General features: G+C 46.2%; 1 protein-coding gene across 4 annotated transcripts in view; it reads right to left on the bottom strand.

The window, feature by feature from the left end:
• Positions 1 to 1,910: 1,910 nt before the first annotated feature.
• Positions 1,911 to 19,328, bottom strand: part of LOC108157642 (nucleolysin TIA-1) — a 90,446-nt gene continuing 73,028 nt past the window's right edge. For 3 of the 4 annotated variants that reach the window (XM_017289788.2, XM_033389657.1, XM_017289787.2), the window contains exons 4-9: positions 13,560 to 13,635; positions 4,771 to 4,873; positions 4,472 to 4,664; positions 2,373 to 2,720; positions 2,106 to 2,274; positions 1,911 to 2,038 (exon numbers count right to left, since the gene is read on the bottom strand). In XM_017289788.2, the coding sequence (XP_017145277.1) occupies positions 1,997 to 2,038; positions 2,106 to 2,274; positions 2,373 to 2,720; positions 4,472 to 4,664; positions 4,771 to 4,873; positions 13,560 to 13,635 (931 nt within the window). In that variant the 3' untranslated portion in view covers positions 1,911 to 1,996. The remainder of the gene's footprint in view (positions 2,039 to 2,105; positions 2,275 to 2,372; positions 2,721 to 4,471; positions 4,665 to 4,770; positions 4,874 to 13,559; positions 13,636 to 19,328) is intronic. The other variant, XM_017289789.2, reaches the window with a different exon arrangement.

A 19,328-nucleotide genomic window follows, 5' to 3' on the forward strand; every position in this document is an offset into this window, starting at 1 on the left:
ATTTGCTCTCTCTCATCACAACTTATAGAAATCAGACCCTACCATCCTATCCATCCAATTGAAAGTGTTCTAATTTTTTGATTTATATTCTTCTATCATCTGAATCGTTTTTATTTGGTTTTAGTTTCTTTGGTATGTAAAAAATAGTTTACAATTTGTATTCGTTTTGGATTTTTTTCTTTTGTTGGTTTTTTATTTTTTCATGACAAGCATGACAAGTTTTTTCATGCCTTTGTAAATACCATAAATAATTGTGTTTAGGTTTACATTTAGTGTATAGTTTTACAGTTACACTTACGATGATCCTTAACTAAACATTGACTATTTTGCTTTTGCTACACGTTTTCTTCTCTCGTATTTATCTTTCTTTTTCTTTTTTTCTCTAAATATTTCGCTAGATTTGCCCTCCGACTGTCTCTGCCTTATAGTAGGTTTCTCTTAATACATTTACACGTTACACAAACACAGATACATTATGAATATCTCTTGTCTGAATACCTTATGAGTGTGTGTGTGTGTGTGTGTGTGTGCTGCTGTGTGGTAGCCTCTGTTCTATGGATATCATCGTTTAGGAGTATCTGTATATATTTATCTCTGCCTCTCAACCTCCTCTAAATGTCGTATGTATTCGGTGCAATTATACTACTCGATTTGTGGTGTGTGAGTGTGTGTGTGTGCTTAGCTCAGTTACATATATCTTGATATTTTCCACTAGGTAATGCTGCTGGATAAACACTTATAATTTGTGAATCAACTGATTGAAGCTAGTGGTGGCACATTCGACTTGCCCACCCCACCGCCTACATATACGACTACTTGCCTCAACCTTATGCTATGCACATCAATCGGAATGATTTTCGGAACGAAATCAATATTGTGTGAGTAAAGTCATGGCAATAATCGGGAAACATTTAAGGTAGGACCAATATTCAAAAATTAATTTTCAGTCAACATAACTCTGCTCTCAAAGATCTTTCTGCGTTCTGCTCCTCCCTCTACAGACTATATGTGTTTTCCTTCAGCTTAAAGTACACTTAGATTGTAGGTATTCTGCCTTTTTTTTTTGTTATTTTGCATTTTGAAACGTAATTCATAGACAACAAGCCTTTGGTAAATAATCATAACCACGTCCGTTATATATGTAGCACCCACTCTATTCTTACTCTGGTATATATGTACATACCTACATATGTACTTCTATGTGTTTCTTTCTATACCCTACTAAAATACATTTAGAGTTTGTTTTCTTTACTGGATGGGCCACATTATCCACCCATCCACCCACCATTTTGCCGTGGATGGTTGGGTGGTAGCTCCATCAAAAATAGACACAAATAACACACATTCATAACTTTTTATTTTTTGGTTTTTGGTTTTCAGTTTTCGGTTTCTTTGATTAGATCAATTTTAATTATGACTATTGAACTTTCTGGCCGCCTGTCTTCTGTTCTTGCCTTTCTGAATGCTTAATCTATGCAGCCATCAACAATTTGATTAGATTTTCTGTTTTTCGTTTTGGATTGCATTTGAATTATGTATTCTCATGGATATATTTACGGCAATCTCTTTGGGACTAGCATCAGCTATGAACAAAATTGCAATCTTCTCACACTTCTGGCAATCCATAGACTTGGGTCACTTGATTTATGCCCCCTCCTGCTGGTGGTTGTTGCTCGTTGTTCTGTACCTGCTGCTGCTGCTGTTGTTGCACCCAGTGGGAGGGATAATACAGTTGCGGGACATAGTGTGGCTGCTGCTGGTGCTGCTGCTGGTGATGGTGGTTCTGTGGTGGTTGCAGTTGCAGTTGGTGGTGCTGCTGGTAATGTGGCTCCTTCACATATTCGCCGGACGTGGTCAACAGTGGCAGTTGCTGCTGCTGCTCTTGTGGCTGTTGCAACTGTTGCTGCTGTTGTTGCTGCTGTTGTTGCTGTTGCTGCTGCTGCTGCTGCTGTTGCTGTTGTTGTTGTGTGGGATACATGGCCACGCCTCATGGCAGCTACACGAGCAAACTAGGCGCCAGCCACTCGTCCTCCGCAAGCTGGAAGAGAGCCACAAGCACAATTCACAATCGTTAGCCATCATCTGGCCAGCAATGACCCACTCACCTGCGGACTGACCTGAAACTGTTGCATGGGATAGGCCACCACTCCGGTTGCCTGGGGCAGCCCATTGCCCACGCTCTGGGTGATCTGCGGTGCCGTGCCTGCAGCGGCACCCGCCAACTGCGGCTGTGCTGGGACACTCTGCCAGGTTCCCGGGAGCTGCACGCCCATTCTGGAAATAAAAATATTGGAAGAAGGGATTGGTTTACCCACTGCTTGGCACTCTCTCTCTCTCTCTCCGCAGAATAGCAGTCAGTGCTCAGTGCTCACCCCATGTATCCGGCCTGCTGATAGCCGGCGAATTGACCGTAGGTGAAGCCCTGCATGCCCTGCAGGAACTGGCCCGGCTGCAGGGCGCTGGCCGGGGCCGCAGTGGGATATGTGGGTGCCGGTGGATACCAGTAGCCGGCCACCTGCTGCCCGTAGGCAGCCGCTGCAGCTGCTGCAGCCGCGGCGGAGCCAAATGGAAAGCCCTGGGCCAGGGCCTGGCCGGCAATGGCCGACATATGGTTGGGATCGCCGCTCTCCTTGCCCCACGCACACTTCACCGGCTGCTGGTTGATTTCCGTGTTGTTGACGGCCACAATGGCATGGGTGGCCGCTTCCTTGGTGGAAAAGCTGAAATCGGAATCAGAGTTGGAATTGGAGTATATATTCACATAGTGGGGGATATGTATAAGGATAAGGATAAGGATAAGGTTGCAGTTAGCAGATTGGCCTGCTTTAATTTCCGTTTAACCCAGAAGCAGCAGAAAGTTGGTGTTTGGCAGAACAAAAGCAGCGTAAAAGTGGTACAAGCGTCTGTGGAATTGTTTTGTTGCTGGTTCCAGTGGTGGTTGCTGCTGCTGTTTCTGTTGCTGGATTGGTTATAATGATGCAGCAACTGCGACGGCAACTCTGATGCAGCTGCTGCTGTTGCTGCTGCTGCTGCCTGGGTCCACTTGTAGTCCCCGAGCTCATTATGTTACAAAATGCCAAACAATGCTGCTCCCTCTCTCTTTCACTCTCTCTCCCTAGCCATCTCTTTCGCCTACTTTCTCTGGTTTTTTGCATCACGTTTTGCAACACACAAATGAGTTTTGGAGCAGGGCACAAAAGGCGCCCATGGACATGGCCAGCCAACAACTGCAATGCGTTCGCTCCCTTGACTGTTGCACCGCCCCCTCTTACCACCGCCCCCGTTCCTGCACTATCTTCTCTCCCCCTCTCTCTCCCTTGCTACCGCCAGCTCTCTTGTTGCGGTGGGTTGAACTCTGTTCGTCGTGGGCCAACGGCTGCCATTAAAACCCTATCAGCATTCGTGACGGCAGCTGCGATCTGCAGCCACCTCCCCGGCAGCAGTTTTTTTCTTTTTTTTGGCCCGCTCAATGCAGTTGCTATACCCTTCCAAAAGGTATTACCATGTGGACCAGAAGAATGCGTTTCAGAACTGCAAAGATGCCTGCCATTGGTAAAGAGGAAACTACTAATCAAAGGAAACTCATCAAATATATGTTTCATACGCAAATTGTCACCTAATTTGGTCCTTCAATGGGAACAAACAAGAGCTGGCTCTCAGAATATGTTAGTCTGCGGACTGCAAAGGGTATGTCGGGGTTTTTCTGGACCAAAGTAAGCTATCCGGCATTTTTTCTTTTTTTTTTTTGTGCCATCGTTGTCGCTGTTATTGCGGTTCATTGTTCTGTTTGCAACTTCAAATTTGCCTCGTCGTTGTTGCTGTTGTTGGGTGTAAAAGTGTTGTTGATTTATTAACGGCGGGTGGCTGGGATCGGTATTGGGGGGTCTGCTGTTGGTGGTTGGGGCTCGGGTAAGGGCTGGGGCTGGGGCTGGGCTTGGGCGCTGCGCCACACATTGATATGGCGTGCACTCAGCGACGACGACAACGACAACGACAACGACAACGACAATGGGAATACGCGACGCTGACACCGCAGACCGCAATACACGCACACCGACAGAGGAGTCGGTTTAAGTTCGGATGGAGATGGATGGATGGAGGTAGCGGTAGAGGTAGAGAAATCAAAATGGTGGGTAACAAAGAGTTAATGTAGTACACAATGGCCGCTGCTTCTTCGTTTTTATACCCTGGAAAAGGGAAGGATAGTTTCGAACAGAGATTTGGAACGTAGTAAACATCAAAAACTTGAAAGTATTCTATTCTGCGCCAGATTGTGCAACCTTTTCTCTATAAGGGTATATATTTGGCAGAATGAATTCCGAACTGCCTATAGCTACTATAGAAACTATCTACTTTTAGTTGGTAATTGCTGTAAGGTGCTCTTTACTCTGGGAAACGGGAAAGGGAGAGCGGGTGAATCGCTGAACGATTGCCTGATCATTAGGGCCTGCCCCATAATGAGAATACTTACCGAACAAATGCATATCCTTTGTCCTTGAAGACGCGTATCTCCTGTATTGTGCCATAGGGCGAGAAAGTCTTCTGCAGTATATCCTCGTTGAGGAAGCCGGAGAGGGCGCCGTTGATGCCGCCACAGTAGACAGTGCAATTGGTGGGGCTGCTCTGGTTGTACACCTCGTCGAAGGTCAGCGGCTTGGCGTTCACTGCAAGAGGCACGACAGCAAAGCGGATTGAGATGACAATGGGATGGGTTGGGATGTGGGGTTCTAATGGGGCTGTGATGATGAGCTGATGGACGGGTATACTCACTGTCTGCCTTGGTTGCCGGCGGCTTTCGTGTGGCCCAATTTGTGCGTATCGAGCGCGAGCCCAACCACTGCCCATTCATGGCAGTGATGGCGGTTTCCGCTTCCTGCAACGAGCCAAATTAAATGGAGAGCAATTAGCTAAAAGCCCAACGCCATTTGCGGGGGTTTGTCTAGCCGCCTAAGCCGCTTACTTAAGTCTCTCTCTCTGCCAACTGTAGCAACCAGCAGCAGGAGGGAGTGCCGTGCCTCTGACGCTGACGCTGAGAGGCCAACCAAAAATGTATAAACAAACAGCTCAGAAAGTGTTAAGGAAAAGCAGCAGCCGGCATAGCAGCGGCAGCAACACAAAAAATGAATAAATAAAGAGAAGAGCGCAAAACAATTGCGACGATGCGGCGGAAAAGTTGCTCCTTGCGGGAAAGCAGGCGACATTGTTGCTGCTCGGTTGCCTTTTGATTTACTTGAAAGAAAGTACCAGCCACCGGGAGGAACGTTGATGGGAGTGCCTTTTCCTATACGTACCATTTACAAGGCCGTGCACAAATTATAATTTCAATTTCGCATAAAAGGTAATTCGTGCGTATCAAACGTGATTCATGCCAAAATGATTGCAACTGGCAGAAGGTCCTTGCATGCATGCACCGCCAGACCACTCTCTCTCTCTCTCTCTCTCTAGTCGAGTAAGCGGGGATGTCTGGAGAGTGCAGTATGGTGGGCGTTTCATAGCAATTTACTTGCGGCACACCATGAGACCTCAGACCTAGACCGAACCCCTCGCCCCACGCCCAAGTCTGAACCAGAACCGATGCTATAGCTATGCAATAATGGCATTTGCCGAGCTGCAGACGTTGCAGCTGCTCATTGCACGTTCTTTAAATGGCAACCGACTCGGCTATGGCATCGGCAACGGCAACGGAATCGGAGTCGGCGTCTGTGGTTGGCAGTAACTGTAACTAGGCACACACCGCCCTGCCACCCACCGCCCGGCCATCCAGCTACCTCGGGGTTTTCCGCCTTTTTTCTTTTCATTAATTTTCCTTCTGCTTTGTGCAGGGGTCTCTGGCTCTCTGGCTGTGCTACGTGCCACGCTTGAAATCAGCGTTGACGTGCAGCGGCTGAAAAAACGGTTATTCCCAAACCGGAAGTAGACTCTGGGAGAGGCAAACTTTTGAAGAGCTTACACAGGACTACGGATCTTGTTTGGCTAATGACTCTGTCTATGAGTGGAAAGTTTGAACATAGCCAATCCACCGTCGACTAAATGGATGTCGAAGTGGTTTTAAAAGTTCTATACATAACTGATATTTTATAGACCCCCAAATAGGGATCTCCTATTTACACTGATCATATCTCTGCCGAGTCCGTTTGAATTGCTTCGTTTTGTATGTACTGGATTGCTGGATTGCTGCTGCTTGGCTTGCACCTTTAATTTTTTAACCACTTGAGCAAAAGTCAACAATCGAGCGCCTGCCCCGTCAGCGATAAACCACGCAGCTGTCGCCCAACTTTGGCCATAATTTAATGTCTGAATGTGTGCGTGCGTGTGCGTGCGAGTGTGTGGCATGTGTGGGTACTCTCGAGTATGCCCGTTTGGGCCCAGGCAACGCGTTGCAACGTCGCTGTCGCTCAGTTTGCGTGCGTGCGCATTTTTATGCATTGCCAGTTGCATTTTTCATATTTGCATAAACTATAAATTTTACATTTTTTAAGCGATACGCATCGTTGATTGCAACACACACACTCACATACACACATACACTTACAAACAGGGCCACATCCCCCACTCAAGTGCCCCACCGCGGGGAGTCCCCCCCGCGATTGCCTGTGGGGCAGAAAATGCCATTTAAATACTATAACTTTAGATTTAAGTAACCCGGTACTCATTTTATATTTGCTGCTGCTGAGACTTCAGGACTTATTCAGGGACTGACGTCCAGTCAAGTGCAGCAGCTCCCCCGGATTCCTTTGCACAATTGCAATTGCAATTGCATGTGTCAATGAAAATTGTCTAAGCAAACGGTCAGCTTAGATGGGGCTCTGTTCCTGCTCTCCCTTTCTCTCTTGCCCTTCGAGGGATGGACGTGTTTGTTGAGGGAACTTTTTTGGCCAGACAAAAACTTCTCTTCTTTTCTGCAATGGACATTTTTGGTCGAGCAGTTTTTGTTGCTTTGACAGTCTTTGAACCTGGCAAACTTTATCTATCATTTTGGTGGTAAATTGCTTCGAAAATAGACGGTTTAAAGGTAGTCTGCTGGAGCTTAAAGAACATTGAGCCACCGTAATGACTTGGTTATATAACAATTGGAAGTTCAAGAACCTTTTGAGTCATTTGCCAATTCATCTTGCTCGAGTGGCAGTTTAAGGACCGCAATATGGCACCCACTACGACTTGGCAAACTATTTATGAAACACTCCCTCCACCCGAAAAACCCCACCAATTTGGGCCCAAAACTTGGCTCAGAGAATATGTAAGCTAATTGGAAATTTACTGGGGGAAAAGCATTGGGTCAAGCAGCGGCAGCCGCCAGACGACAATGGAAAGCAACCGTCTTGGGGTTTGACTACTACTTGTCCCTGTCCCCCCCCATCGACAGTTGGTACGACGAAAAGTTCTTTGTGTGTATGTGTGTGTGTGGCTTAACTGTTTGCAGTCGATTGTAGTTTGTGTGGGCGGAGGAGGGAAATTAATTAATGGTGAATGGCAAATTGGCAGCTAATAGCAGGAGCGGAAAACTTGAAGCATTTTCCGCTCTGTCGCTGTGACAACCAGCAAAACAGCTGTAATAGCAGGAGCAGCACACGCCTAGTTCTACTCCTAGTTCCAGTTCCAGTTCCAGTTCCAAATCGAGTTGTTGGCAAATTAATTCCTCTTTGATTAAAAGTTCTCAGGCTGTGCTGTTCTGTTGGACAGTCAAAAGTTTTGTGTCGCGTCGCCTCCCGCGACACGCGATGAACAATTCACTTGAAAATTTTCTAAATGACAACTTCCGCTTTTGGGATAAGTTAATTAATTTTCATGGACATGGATGGCGGAAAAGTTTTGGCTTTCTGCAAAATTTAAGAACATTTTGCCGTACAGATTCAATTTGGCGGCCAAAAACTTCTGGTGCAAGTCGGAGACTGGGCCCTTTGTAAATATTGATTACTTGATAAGGCGCAGAATCCTTTAATGCCTGATATAGTCCCTCCCATTACCCATTCCTCGAAACGAGCCGTGGTCGAAGCGGAAATGAGTCGGTGGGTGGGAGTGGATGGGGGTGTGGGTGTGGGTCAGGGCCAAAGTTTTAAGCAACAAAACCAAAAAGGCGAAATACCTTCATTAAGCGAATGAAGAAAAGCAAAAGTAAGTTGAAGAATTTTTAAGTGGTTTAAAAGGGTTTTGTCATACTTTTCCATGTGGATCTCTTACTGGAATCGACCCAAGCCCAAGACCCGAAAATTTCGCTTGCCACAAAATGGGGGCAGAATGGTGTGCTGTGCTGTCCTGTGCTGCTTGTGGCTAACGTTTCGTGTGTATACAGCCGTAAGTCGAGAGCAAGACATTTTAAATGTTTATTAAAACAATAAGGAAATGGTTTTGTGCCTAAGCGAAAAAAGGCCAACCGGAATACGAAGAACTGTAGCCGAAAGAAGGTGCAAAAAAAAGGCAAACCCAAACACACACAGCCTCACCCACACCCTCACCCACACCAACACCCACATACAAAAAGGGGATAATCCGACACATTTGAGGGGTGGGGAAAATAAGACTGTTCTGCCTTCTTTTCTTTTGAGGAGCCGTTTTGTTCCTTAAAAAGGTACACCAGACACCAAGTATTTAGTGTCCCTTTTCCCCCATTCGAGAGTAAAAGGTTTTTTCCTGGCCAACTCCTAAGCCGGTTTAGCTTTGTTCTTCGGTCAGATTCATTAACGTGGCTATTTAGATAAGCGTGAAAGTCGGTATCAGGAGGGTACGACATCATCCCAGTCCCCCAGTTGGATATTAAAGAGAGATAGCTTCCTTCCCGAGCACAATTGTACGAGTTCTGATGATGATTTTTTGATATTTATAAAACAGCTCAAGTGGCAAATCGTTTGCACACTCGAAGAAATGTTGTCCCATTTGTCGCATTCCAAAGAGCAGGACATACATCGATGTGGCCAAGAAATAAGAAGGAGATATGGCAGCGAGAGTCCTTAGTCATCCAACTCCGACTCCAGCTCCGACTCTGGTTTCTGGCTGCGATTGGGATTCTGTCTCTTTCGGGGAATCATGTCTGGGGCCCAGTCAACGGTAAAAACTGTTTTCATTTCGCTTAGGCCAAAACGATTTTCGATTTTTGACCATTCCTGCCACATACAAAATATAGAGTACTGGACGGAGCGGCGGGCGGTTGTTGACCAACAAAAAATCAGTATTTCACGCTAGAACGCACTTTTGTCAAGAAATAATTCCATGGGATTTATTTATGTATGTCAGTTTTTGCCCTGCCCTTGTTTCCCATTCGGAATCACTCCTCCTCACCCTCCTCCATCCCCCCCCCTTTGAATGGTTTTTTTATAGCTGCTGCCTCTGGGTGGTGAGGGGTAGGGTTTTAGGGTTCAGGCTTATGCGTGTGTAGGCAGTTTGTCCCTATGGCCCTAGTCCTCAAATCACTAGTTTCTGAATTATTATGGAAAGCATAAAATGAATGTCCAGGCCATTTATATTTATAACCTTACCGAGTTCTGTACGCTTCACCAAATTTATGGCCGGAATGTTGAAAATAAATAAATTGAAAATCACGAACAGAATGGCCGACTCTTTAAAGGGAAGTTACAGGCAAAGATCTTTAAGGAAACTTTGTGTAACGATAAGAAAATAATTTCCTTTTGAGAAAATGATATTTCGTCAGAAATATCGAAGAGCAACAATCGATTAAAAATAGAGAGTACTATGTACATCCGCCATAGGAACTAGCACCGACCTGTGAAAGTACGAGTATCTTTCCGGAGCCATCCTTTCTTGTTAGCTATTTATGGTGCACTTTTTATCGACAAGGGGCGAACGGTGGCGGCTACCGACGACAGGGAAGAGTGGCTACAATTTTTGAACTTTCTCGATTAGTTTCGATGCAAACCTCAAAAGAGGAAGAAAGAAGCGCACACACACAGACCAAATGGCAAACTCAAATATTTCAAATTAAGTTTCTCGACATGCGTTTTGCAAACACAAACACCCAGACCCAGACCCACACCCACACCCGCACACGCCTTTCCTAAGCCGATATGCCACGCCTCCTGTCCCCCCTCACCGCCCTGTCGCTTGCAGCTGATTTAATGCAAATTTTATTTATGCGAAAAGTTTTATTAAATTTTTGTGCAAAGTTGATATTTTCTGTGGTTTTGCGGAAATTGAAAAGTTATTTTTCGAATGGCTTACTGCACATACACAGAGAACGAGCGGGATATGGCATGTGTGTGTGTGTGTGTGTGTGTGCGTTTGTGTGCATTGGGATTGGTAGTAGAGCTGCAAGCGGAAAAGGAAGAAATACATAGTTCCTTTCATTTTGCACTTCCTCTCGCTGCCGGCGCGCTTATGGCATTTTTGCCAATCGCCAAGGCTTTCGCACAAAGCCAATTGCCAATGCCAAAAGCAGCTCAAGCCGTCACCGAAAAACCACAAAAAAATATTTAACGCAAACTGTTTGCCAACATGTTTTAAATAAACACTGCAGAGGGTGCCAAGAGTATCTGCTCCCAGCTCTCAGCTCTCCCCCTATCCGTACGTACGTACGTTCTACCAACCGTTGACGACGCATACAAATTGCCATAATTTAATAACCATCAAGGCAAGCCTGAACTGAGCATTTGCATGAGGAGCGAAAGCAAGGGGCTGCCGGCGCGGCGTGTCATTAGCATCATAAATCACAGGAAAAAAACAACGACAAGTGCGGACAAAAATTTACGCAAACATTAAACGCAATAAACATGTCGATGGCAGAGAAGAGACAGGAGGAGAAAGAGCAATGGAGCCAGCCGAGGAGCAATATCAGCAGGAGCAGGAACAAAAGCCACAGAAGACATCAAAGGAAGGTGGGGAGCAGGATCTGGACTCAAAGAAGACGCAGCAACCGCAAAAGAAGGAACAGGAGCAACAACGGCAGGAACAGAAATGGTAGCAGGGAACGCTATCAGCGCCTCCTTCTTAAGCTCCTCCCAAAATGCTAATGTCCTGCCACACTCTCGACTCTCGATGCTCGACTGTCGGCGTCTGCTATTGTCACACATCCAACGAATATTAACATATTATTGCATGCCACATGCCACGTGCCCAACACACAGAAACAAGCCCAGGCTGTTCATGCATCTTGAGTGGTGGCGCCACCATGAATGCCGGCTTTCCTTGCGACACAAAACTGATTTGCCGGCATTATAGAGACAAAGGCAGGCTCAGGACCAGGACCAAGAACAGGACCAGGACCAAGACCAGGGCCTGAGTTGCATTTAATCGCATTACTCTTCCGCTCTCTCTTCCCCTTTGCGCAGACATCACACTATTACTTATTTTTCGTTGTATAATGCACTTAAATATATTTAAAAGTTGCCACAACGCAAGAAAAATAAAGAATGAAAACAGCAGGAACGACAACGAAAACGAATTGACAATGTGTGCAGCGAACAAGATATAATGTCGACTTGCCCCACAACCACCTTCAACCAGCAGCAGCAGCAGCAAAAGCGGCAGTGGCGGCGGCACCAGTGGCATTGGCTACGTACTGCGTACTGCAGGCTGCATGCTGCATGCTGCATGCCTCATTCTTTTCATCATCTTCTTGTGCGGTTCATTGTTGCATTATTATCATTTGTTGTTATTGTTGCCGTTGTTGCCGCTGCCGTTGTCGCGGCACACACAATGCCGGTGGTTAACCCACACTCCTGCACTCTCCTGCCACTCGCCCGCACTTGCCTCAGATGTATCTTTTATGATTCTGGTGTTGTTGTTGTCTGTCTTTCTTCCCTGTCATGTGCATGTGCACTTAAATTAAAAAGCCTTCCGCACACATTGGCCTTAATATGCATCATGTTGCATCTTGCGGGTTTCCGAAAAAAGTCATTGAAAATGTCATGCAGCCACGGCGGAGTTTGATTAAAGATTGTCCAGTCTCTGGACAACACTTGATGGCTAATTGATTGCCATCAATCTCAAAAATACCACAGATAGGAAATCAAAAGAAATATTTATTTTTTCACAAGAAGTACATTTTTTGAAGGAATTTCGAATTTAAAAATCGTTGAATTGGGTATTTCTAGAAGATCCCGGTCTTATACAGAATATCCAGAAAATCCAGACTAGAATATTTTGAATGAAAGCATCAGTAATTTGAGATTGACCAAGAGCTATTATCCCCACTTTAAAAGCTTCAGATGTCTTCCGTTTCTGCATGGAAAACATCTGGTGAAAATCATAATACCCTCTGCAAGTGTATAGCTATCTAGATGGAAACACATACATTAAGTATACGCACCATTGGACGGGGCCATAATTCCATCGAAAACAAGTCAGTTCCCAAACGGCTTTGACTTTGACTTTGGGCTTAAACATATATTTGAATGACAGCTGCCGGCGATGTGTGGGCATGGTAGTGGCACTGGCAGCCTCCAAGTGTCAGAGATTAAGTTGTATTTGCACACGACCTGTTCCACAGGACCCCCACGCCTCAATCCGCGCTCATCTGTGCCATCCCGATTCAAGCATTGGGCTGGAGCACAGTTTGCGGCATTAGCATGAAAATTTAATTAACAATTTTGAGCATTTGCCGCTTAATTGACTTGCCGGCACACCTTTGGCTTTTACGCCTTCTTGTCAGAGTAGTGTCAGGTCGCTGCCTTCTGCCTCTGCCTCTGCCACGGCCACTGACTGCAGTATTGATTTGGCTTAAGTATTTGGCTTTTCCCGCAAAGTATCTCTTCAATTTGGCCATGTATCTGTGTCTCAGGGTAGCTGTGTGTGGGTCTAAGCCTTAAGCTTGCGCATTTTTTCTGCTTGACTGACTGACACGCAATTCGTTTGGCACTGGCTCTGGAAGCTCTGTCTTTGATGCTGCCTCCCCCTCACTCCCTGTCTGCGCTTTGTCGAATTTTCTACCTATTAAGCACATGAAATTCAATCACAAAACACCCACACACACACACACATAGAGAAAGTCTTGCCAGAGGCCTGCTATCCCCCCATTTGGACCCTTATCAGCTGCGGTTTAAACATATTGAATATGATGTGTAAATGTTTACAGGGTTCAAGGGTTGCTTCTGGCACCACAGCCGTGGGATACGCTGCATCTGCGGCCATAAAAAAATCAGTTTCAGATGCGTGACTCCCCTAGAAAATGGCCGAAGGATCCATCCTTCGTTTAATATACGAGTGTGTCCATTGGGTAGAAAATAAAATCAAAATACTCGCCCGAAGGCAGTGCAGGCTTAAATCTTTTACAAAGGTATGGGGAAAAAACAAAAGCCACAGGTGTCTTTTGATATGTTAAGTTGTCGGAGACCGGGGGCCGGAGGCTTGTCAACCTATGGCTGCTAGCCAAAGTTTCAGACTGTTTTAATTAAGATTTCATTTCATTGGAAAGACAGAAGCCAAAGCCGAAGCCGCAGCCCTAGTCCCAAGGATGTGAGCGGAGAGCAGCTGCTTTGTCTGGCTGATTACTTAGAAAATTAAACTTGTGCATGGGACTAATGCGAGTTTGATTGAAACATTTTCTAATTGCTGTTGAAATACGCTCGGCTTCTGGGCAGCTTTTGATGTTGCAACATTTTGCGTTGGCTTACCGATTTCTTGACAAAGCTGACAAAGCCATATCCCTTTGATTTCAACGTCTGCGGATCACGCACCACTCTGCAGTCTCTGTGGGAAGATACAGAAAGTGAGAAATTCATTTTAATCTTGGGTAATTTGTTCATCTTAATGGTATGCCATGCTAAGAAAAATAATTAAAATTCAGCTTACCATCGTTTATTAAAGCTATTTAAAATTATCTCCTAATGTTGATTGGACCGCCCAAGGATAATGGCCCAGAGAGAACCCCTTCAGCAAATTAAAAAAAAAAAACCCAGAGTGGAGCGCTGGCCAAGTAAAAGTCAAGAGGCCAAGTCGATGTCGACATAGGAAATCCAATAGAATTACGTGTGAGGAAATATGAAGCGTGGAAGAAGGAAAAACCTACGTTCGAAAGGGATTTCCTACTCGTAATGGAAGTGCAGATAGTGGAGGCAGCGACAGCGGCAGCGGCAGCGCCTTCAAGGATGCCAGTGTGTATTTGGTGTGGTGCCGGGGTTGGGGTTGGGGCTAGTGGTTAAGGGGATTTACCCCTGCCACTACCCGACCACGTGTCGTGTCGTGGACGCTGCACACATTGCCTGCTGCTGCTGGAGAATCGGGGCGTCAGCATTCGGCTTAAATATGTTTTCCCGTCCGGGCTAAGCCACGAAGAAATATTTTAGCCCTCTCCTCTGGCCCAGCTTTCCATGTATGCAACTGTGTGTGTGTGTGTTTGTTGGCCAACCGCAACAGCAACAACAAGCGAATGGAGAGTTGGTAGTGGCTAATGGGTAGGGAAACCAGGCCGAGTCGACGGGTTTGAGCCCAAGCTGGGCGGGAGCAGGCAACCCGCATGTCGACCACGGCATTTAAAAAAGGCCAACTTGATTGTAAATCACGATAAAAGTCAATTTTTAATATGAGTTTTAGTTTAGCCCGTGTCCCGAACTCCCCCTCCTCACCCCTTTGGCCGCTTTCATGTTAAGTGGTAGAAAAAAAACTGGAAACGTATTTTAATGGCCTTTGGCTCGTTCGGCTTTGGGTGGCGTCGCCTCAAGGTTGAAAAATTTATGGAGCCGCCACTATAGGGGGTTAGGTGGGGAGGGCTGACCAACTGCGAAATTACATTGCGATTGCATTTGGTGGGGATTCGTGGGGACTGTGAGCCGAGTCCCTCAATCGATATGCCCATAAAATGTCGAACAAAAAACATATTTAATTAAACTTTAATATTTATTAGCCACCAAAGGAATTGGGACTGCATTTGCTCGGGGCGGAAGGGCCATAACAGATGGGGTTCGTTCTGATCTGGCTTTGATAGGGATTGGGTGTGGGTCCGGGACTGGACATGTCTGGACTGTTCTGGCCAAGTCTGGTCTGCCTCTGGTCTGGCTTGCACGCAAACAAACATACAAACACGGCATGCAAACACCAATACCAACACAAACACAGAGGCAAGCACACACAGATATTCCATACAAGTTGTACGAAAGATCCCTGTCAGCAGCGCCCGTCTGCCAATAGGATTGTGCTAACAAATTAAAGGCCATGCAACCATCCATACCTCTGTGTGTGTGTCTTCCTTTGAGACTGGTGTAGCCAGTAGTCCCCCCGGATCCCCAGAGCATATCATATTTCACAATCGATAAACATCACAGTTCATATTTTCATAACGTTTTTGTTTGAATATTTTAACATGCAGACGGACAGGAGCAGGAGCAGGAGAGGAAGTTGATTGGGGGGGGCGGAAAGGAAGGGAAGCACAATTTCCTGCTTGCATGTAAATACGAATTCGAGAATGTCTGCAAGTGCTCTCTCGCTCTCCCGCTCCTCTTTCTCTCTCTCCTGTCTTTCCCCTGCATGTTGCAATAATATATTTGAACATTTAACAGAAAACAAATATAACCTTTGCCCCAAGCCACAGCCACTGCCGCAGTGGAGGCGGAGGCGGAGGCGGGAGCTGGAGTCAGAGCCTGCACTTTCCATCGATGGCTCTCAAACTGTGTGTTTCCACACACACACACACACACACACAGAGTTGTTATCATGCACGAGAAGCTTCCAAAAAAGCAGCAGCAGGAGGCGGTGAAGTGGCAGGGGGCGTGGCAGCTGTACCCAATGTTTGCCCAAAGAATTGAGCGACGATGTGGATGCGGCCAGAGCCCAGATGCATATGAGGCAGAGGCAAAAGACATGCGAAGCAGGAGAAGGGATTTTAAATATGGAATATCAAATGCTCTTACGGGATTGATAAAATACAAGATAGCGTGAGGATCAAGCCAATAAAGATCCACCTCGCATCTCGCACTGATGGGAGTGCCCAAGGAGTGATATGACTCATCCTCCTTTCCTAGATCCTCAATCTTTAACTCATTTGAAACCTTCAATTCCTAGTGAAAATACTAACATAATAAGAGGGATCTGCCCTTATGAATGGGTATATGAATATACCCTTTTGGCCTCTCCTGCTCCTCTGTCCTCTGGCTCTTCCCCGCTCTCAGCTCAGGCCAATCAATATATTTTTTACAAACATTGGCAAAAGTTTTGCTTTTGGCTTAAGCTCTGTGCCTGATACTCGAAAATAAATTCAACTAGAGAGGAGAAGGAAAATATTTTGCTATCTTAAGTGCATAAAACTATAAACGTTAAACAAAATATTTCACACACACAGGAGGCACACACAAATGCGGTTATTTATACGTACGTACTCGTACGATATTTTTTGGCTTTATTCCCAAAGCCTTTGGCCCGGGACTCCGAGTAGCTTTTGGCCCGAAACTGATGATGGTTTCGATGCACGAAGCACGACGGAGTGGGTTTGCGGGGAGGAGACGAGACGAGACGAAACGAGTGGAATGTTTGCGGCGCGCGTTGAGCGCATTAGTTGTGGAGTCGCCACTAGTTCGGCTTCTGCAATTGGTTTATGCTAACAATGCACCCCCTCCACCTCCACCTCCAGCACCATCTCCACATCCACTGCATCCCCCTGCATTGGCCGGATGTATGGAAAATTCTTTTGTATTTGAATTAAAATTGCATAGATGATTTATAGCCAAATCGAAACTTGGGATATACTCGTAAACTTATGCATGAGATTTTTGTGAAATGCATTTGCGGCATGGCAGTGGGTATGGGAGTGCCAGGCAGTGCCATTGATAAGTGTGGATAGATATGGGAAAAAGCAGAAAGCTGAAAGGATTTCGATTGAGTAAGCTTTTCCCCTATTGCTACTGAATGTATGCCCCGTTTCCTGTATCGCACGGGCAAATATAGACATTGGGAAAGCTAAACTATCATTTGAAATGCCAAAGAACACATATTTATAGACGTGTAGCCATGTCTTAACTAGCAATTTGCAATTTCCTGCGCACTTTAAGTGTCTCGCCTTATCTGCCCTCGAATCGCACTCTTGGGCCACATGTGCCCACCCCCGCCCGATGGACAGACGGACATACATATATAATTTACAGAATGGATCACTCCTTGCCTTGCCTGGCCATGCCTAGCCTTGCCGCATTCTAAACACATCAACAGCAATGGCAAACACAAATTACTCAGCAAAGCAAACAAATGTAAGGCGATAACATCGCGTTCCACCAAAGGGAATTCCCTTGATATGTGAGTCAAAATCTATACCACTAAATCAATGAATTGCGGCGCTTGTCCTTCAATTTCCTTTGAGTAAGTGTGCCAATGCATTTGCTAGAGTCCGGAATCGGGTACCCGGAACCCGGAACCTGGAACAGAGCTCATCCAGCATTCATTCCATCATCATCCCATCATCATCATCATCGTCGTCATCATCCTTTGCCAGCCATTGACTGGCGTGTTTGAAATATTGAAATATTTCTGTTGGCCCTGTTTACACATTGGGTGGGGGCCATTGACTGCGCACAATTTTTTCCCATTTTTACAAACAAATTTTTTGGCCAGAATATTTATTCGATTTGTGTTTGTGGTGTGTCGTCTCCTCTTCGGGGCCTGGCATTTTATTGGCCTGCTCCAGCTCCTGCTGGAACGAAGATGATTTCCATTTCTAGTTCGCCGTTGAACGATTGCTGTCAGGGGGCTATAGAGAGGGGCGTGGCAGTGGCACTGTCGGTGGCGGTGGCGGTGGCAGCTACTTCGATCATCCCGTTCAAATACCAAATACAGTTGTAAATTCAAATGAAATGCAAGCGAGCGCATTGTTTGATTTGAGAGCCATGGAGAGAGGAAGAGGGTGAATAAGGACTTTGAAGGGAAATTCTGGCTTTCTGGTTAGCCAAATATTTAAAGTGGATTTCTTGAACATTTTATGAGCTTTTCACTGCGGTTGCGTTCTTTTATTTGATTTGATTTTCCGGCCAGTGGCATCTGGTTCGCCTTGGCCAAGAATTAAGTAATAAATTTTCGTTGGGGAAATATGCGGCTGGCGAATCGAAATGCCAGAAATGGGTTCAGAAACAGCGAATGAGGAGCAGGGAAGGAAGCAGCGGCAGAGGCAGAAGTAGAAGCAGAATGAATTGCTGTGAATTACAAATCCGTAAACGTCGCATCTTTGATGCTGTATGCACTCTACGAAATGGAGAAGGGAACTCAGAGGAGAGGAAGGAGAGCCAATGAAATGGTAAGGGAAGGCCAAAAGGAAAAGGAAAAGCCAAATCGGGGACTCATCACGTTCTCGTCCTTGCCCCTGTGCCTCGCCGCCATCGCATCGTGACATTTATTTACACTAACATGCAAAACTCGCATTGAGACAATTTCATGCTCATCTGCATAAAATCAATTCCATTTTGGTAGACAATTTGAAGATTGGAATACAAATTTCGAATTATCAACATGGGACCCCCGAACAGAAGTGCTGCTCCATGGCAAAATGGCCAACGATCGCAATCAGCATTGAACCTCCTGCCACTCCAGAGAGGGCCATCTGTCTGCCTTTCTTGTGGCTGCTGCCGCTGCTTGACTTGTGCCGACGCGTCGTCTGTTCTGGGTCCATTTTTTTCCGGCTTCACTCCTCCGTCCTCCATCCTCGCTCCTGTCCCCTGTCCAGGCAGCATTGCCACCATTCATGGATGCGACAGCGCTGGTCCACTTCCACCACCATGCATACGTAATGCGCCTGGGGATGCCGGCAGCGCAGCGCAGCGGGTCTACGACAGCCACACTAATTCCAGAGAAGCCATTACGCGTGGCCTGGCCTTTCTCCCTGTGTGTGAGTGGGCCTGGGCACACTGCAGCACACTGGGAAATTATGTGGTGTGTGATTTGCCCTGGACTCTTGTCCAAGAAGAGAGCGTTTTCCCCGCTTTGCGATTGAATTTTGCTCTTAGCCCAGACAGAGGTGATATTTCAGGAGGGACAGAGAACAGAACCGAACCGAACAGAACAGAACAGAACAGAGAAGAAGAGAAACAAAAAGAAGGAACAGAAAATTTGCATGCAACTCGTTACGCCTCTGGCACTTGTGTGTTAAGCCCGCTCATCCTCCAGCCACCACACGGCTCTCCCTCTCGGCCCTTTTCCGGGAAAAAGAAGAAGCAGCAGGAGCACCACTCACACGTGGAAAAAACCATATCGATTTTGCAGTAAATAAAACATTCAAAGATTGAAGTTGCCGCTTTTGAGCTTAGCCGAATGGTGAGTGTGTTTCATGGTGGCCTCCTTTTTTTATGGAGTGAAGTGGAATGGAATGGAGTGGAGTGGAGTAGAGGGGCGTGTGCTGCCCCACCGCCAGCCACCAGTCGGTGGAGCGCTTCCTTTTATGGCTTCCGTTTCTATAGCAGCTGCTGCTGCTG

This window comes from Drosophila miranda, chromosome 2 (genome assembly GCF_003369915.1).
Source record: "Drosophila miranda strain MSH22 chromosome 2, D.miranda_PacBio2.1, whole genome shotgun sequence".
NCBI lineage: Eukaryota > Metazoa > Arthropoda > Insecta > Diptera > Drosophilidae > Drosophila > Drosophila miranda.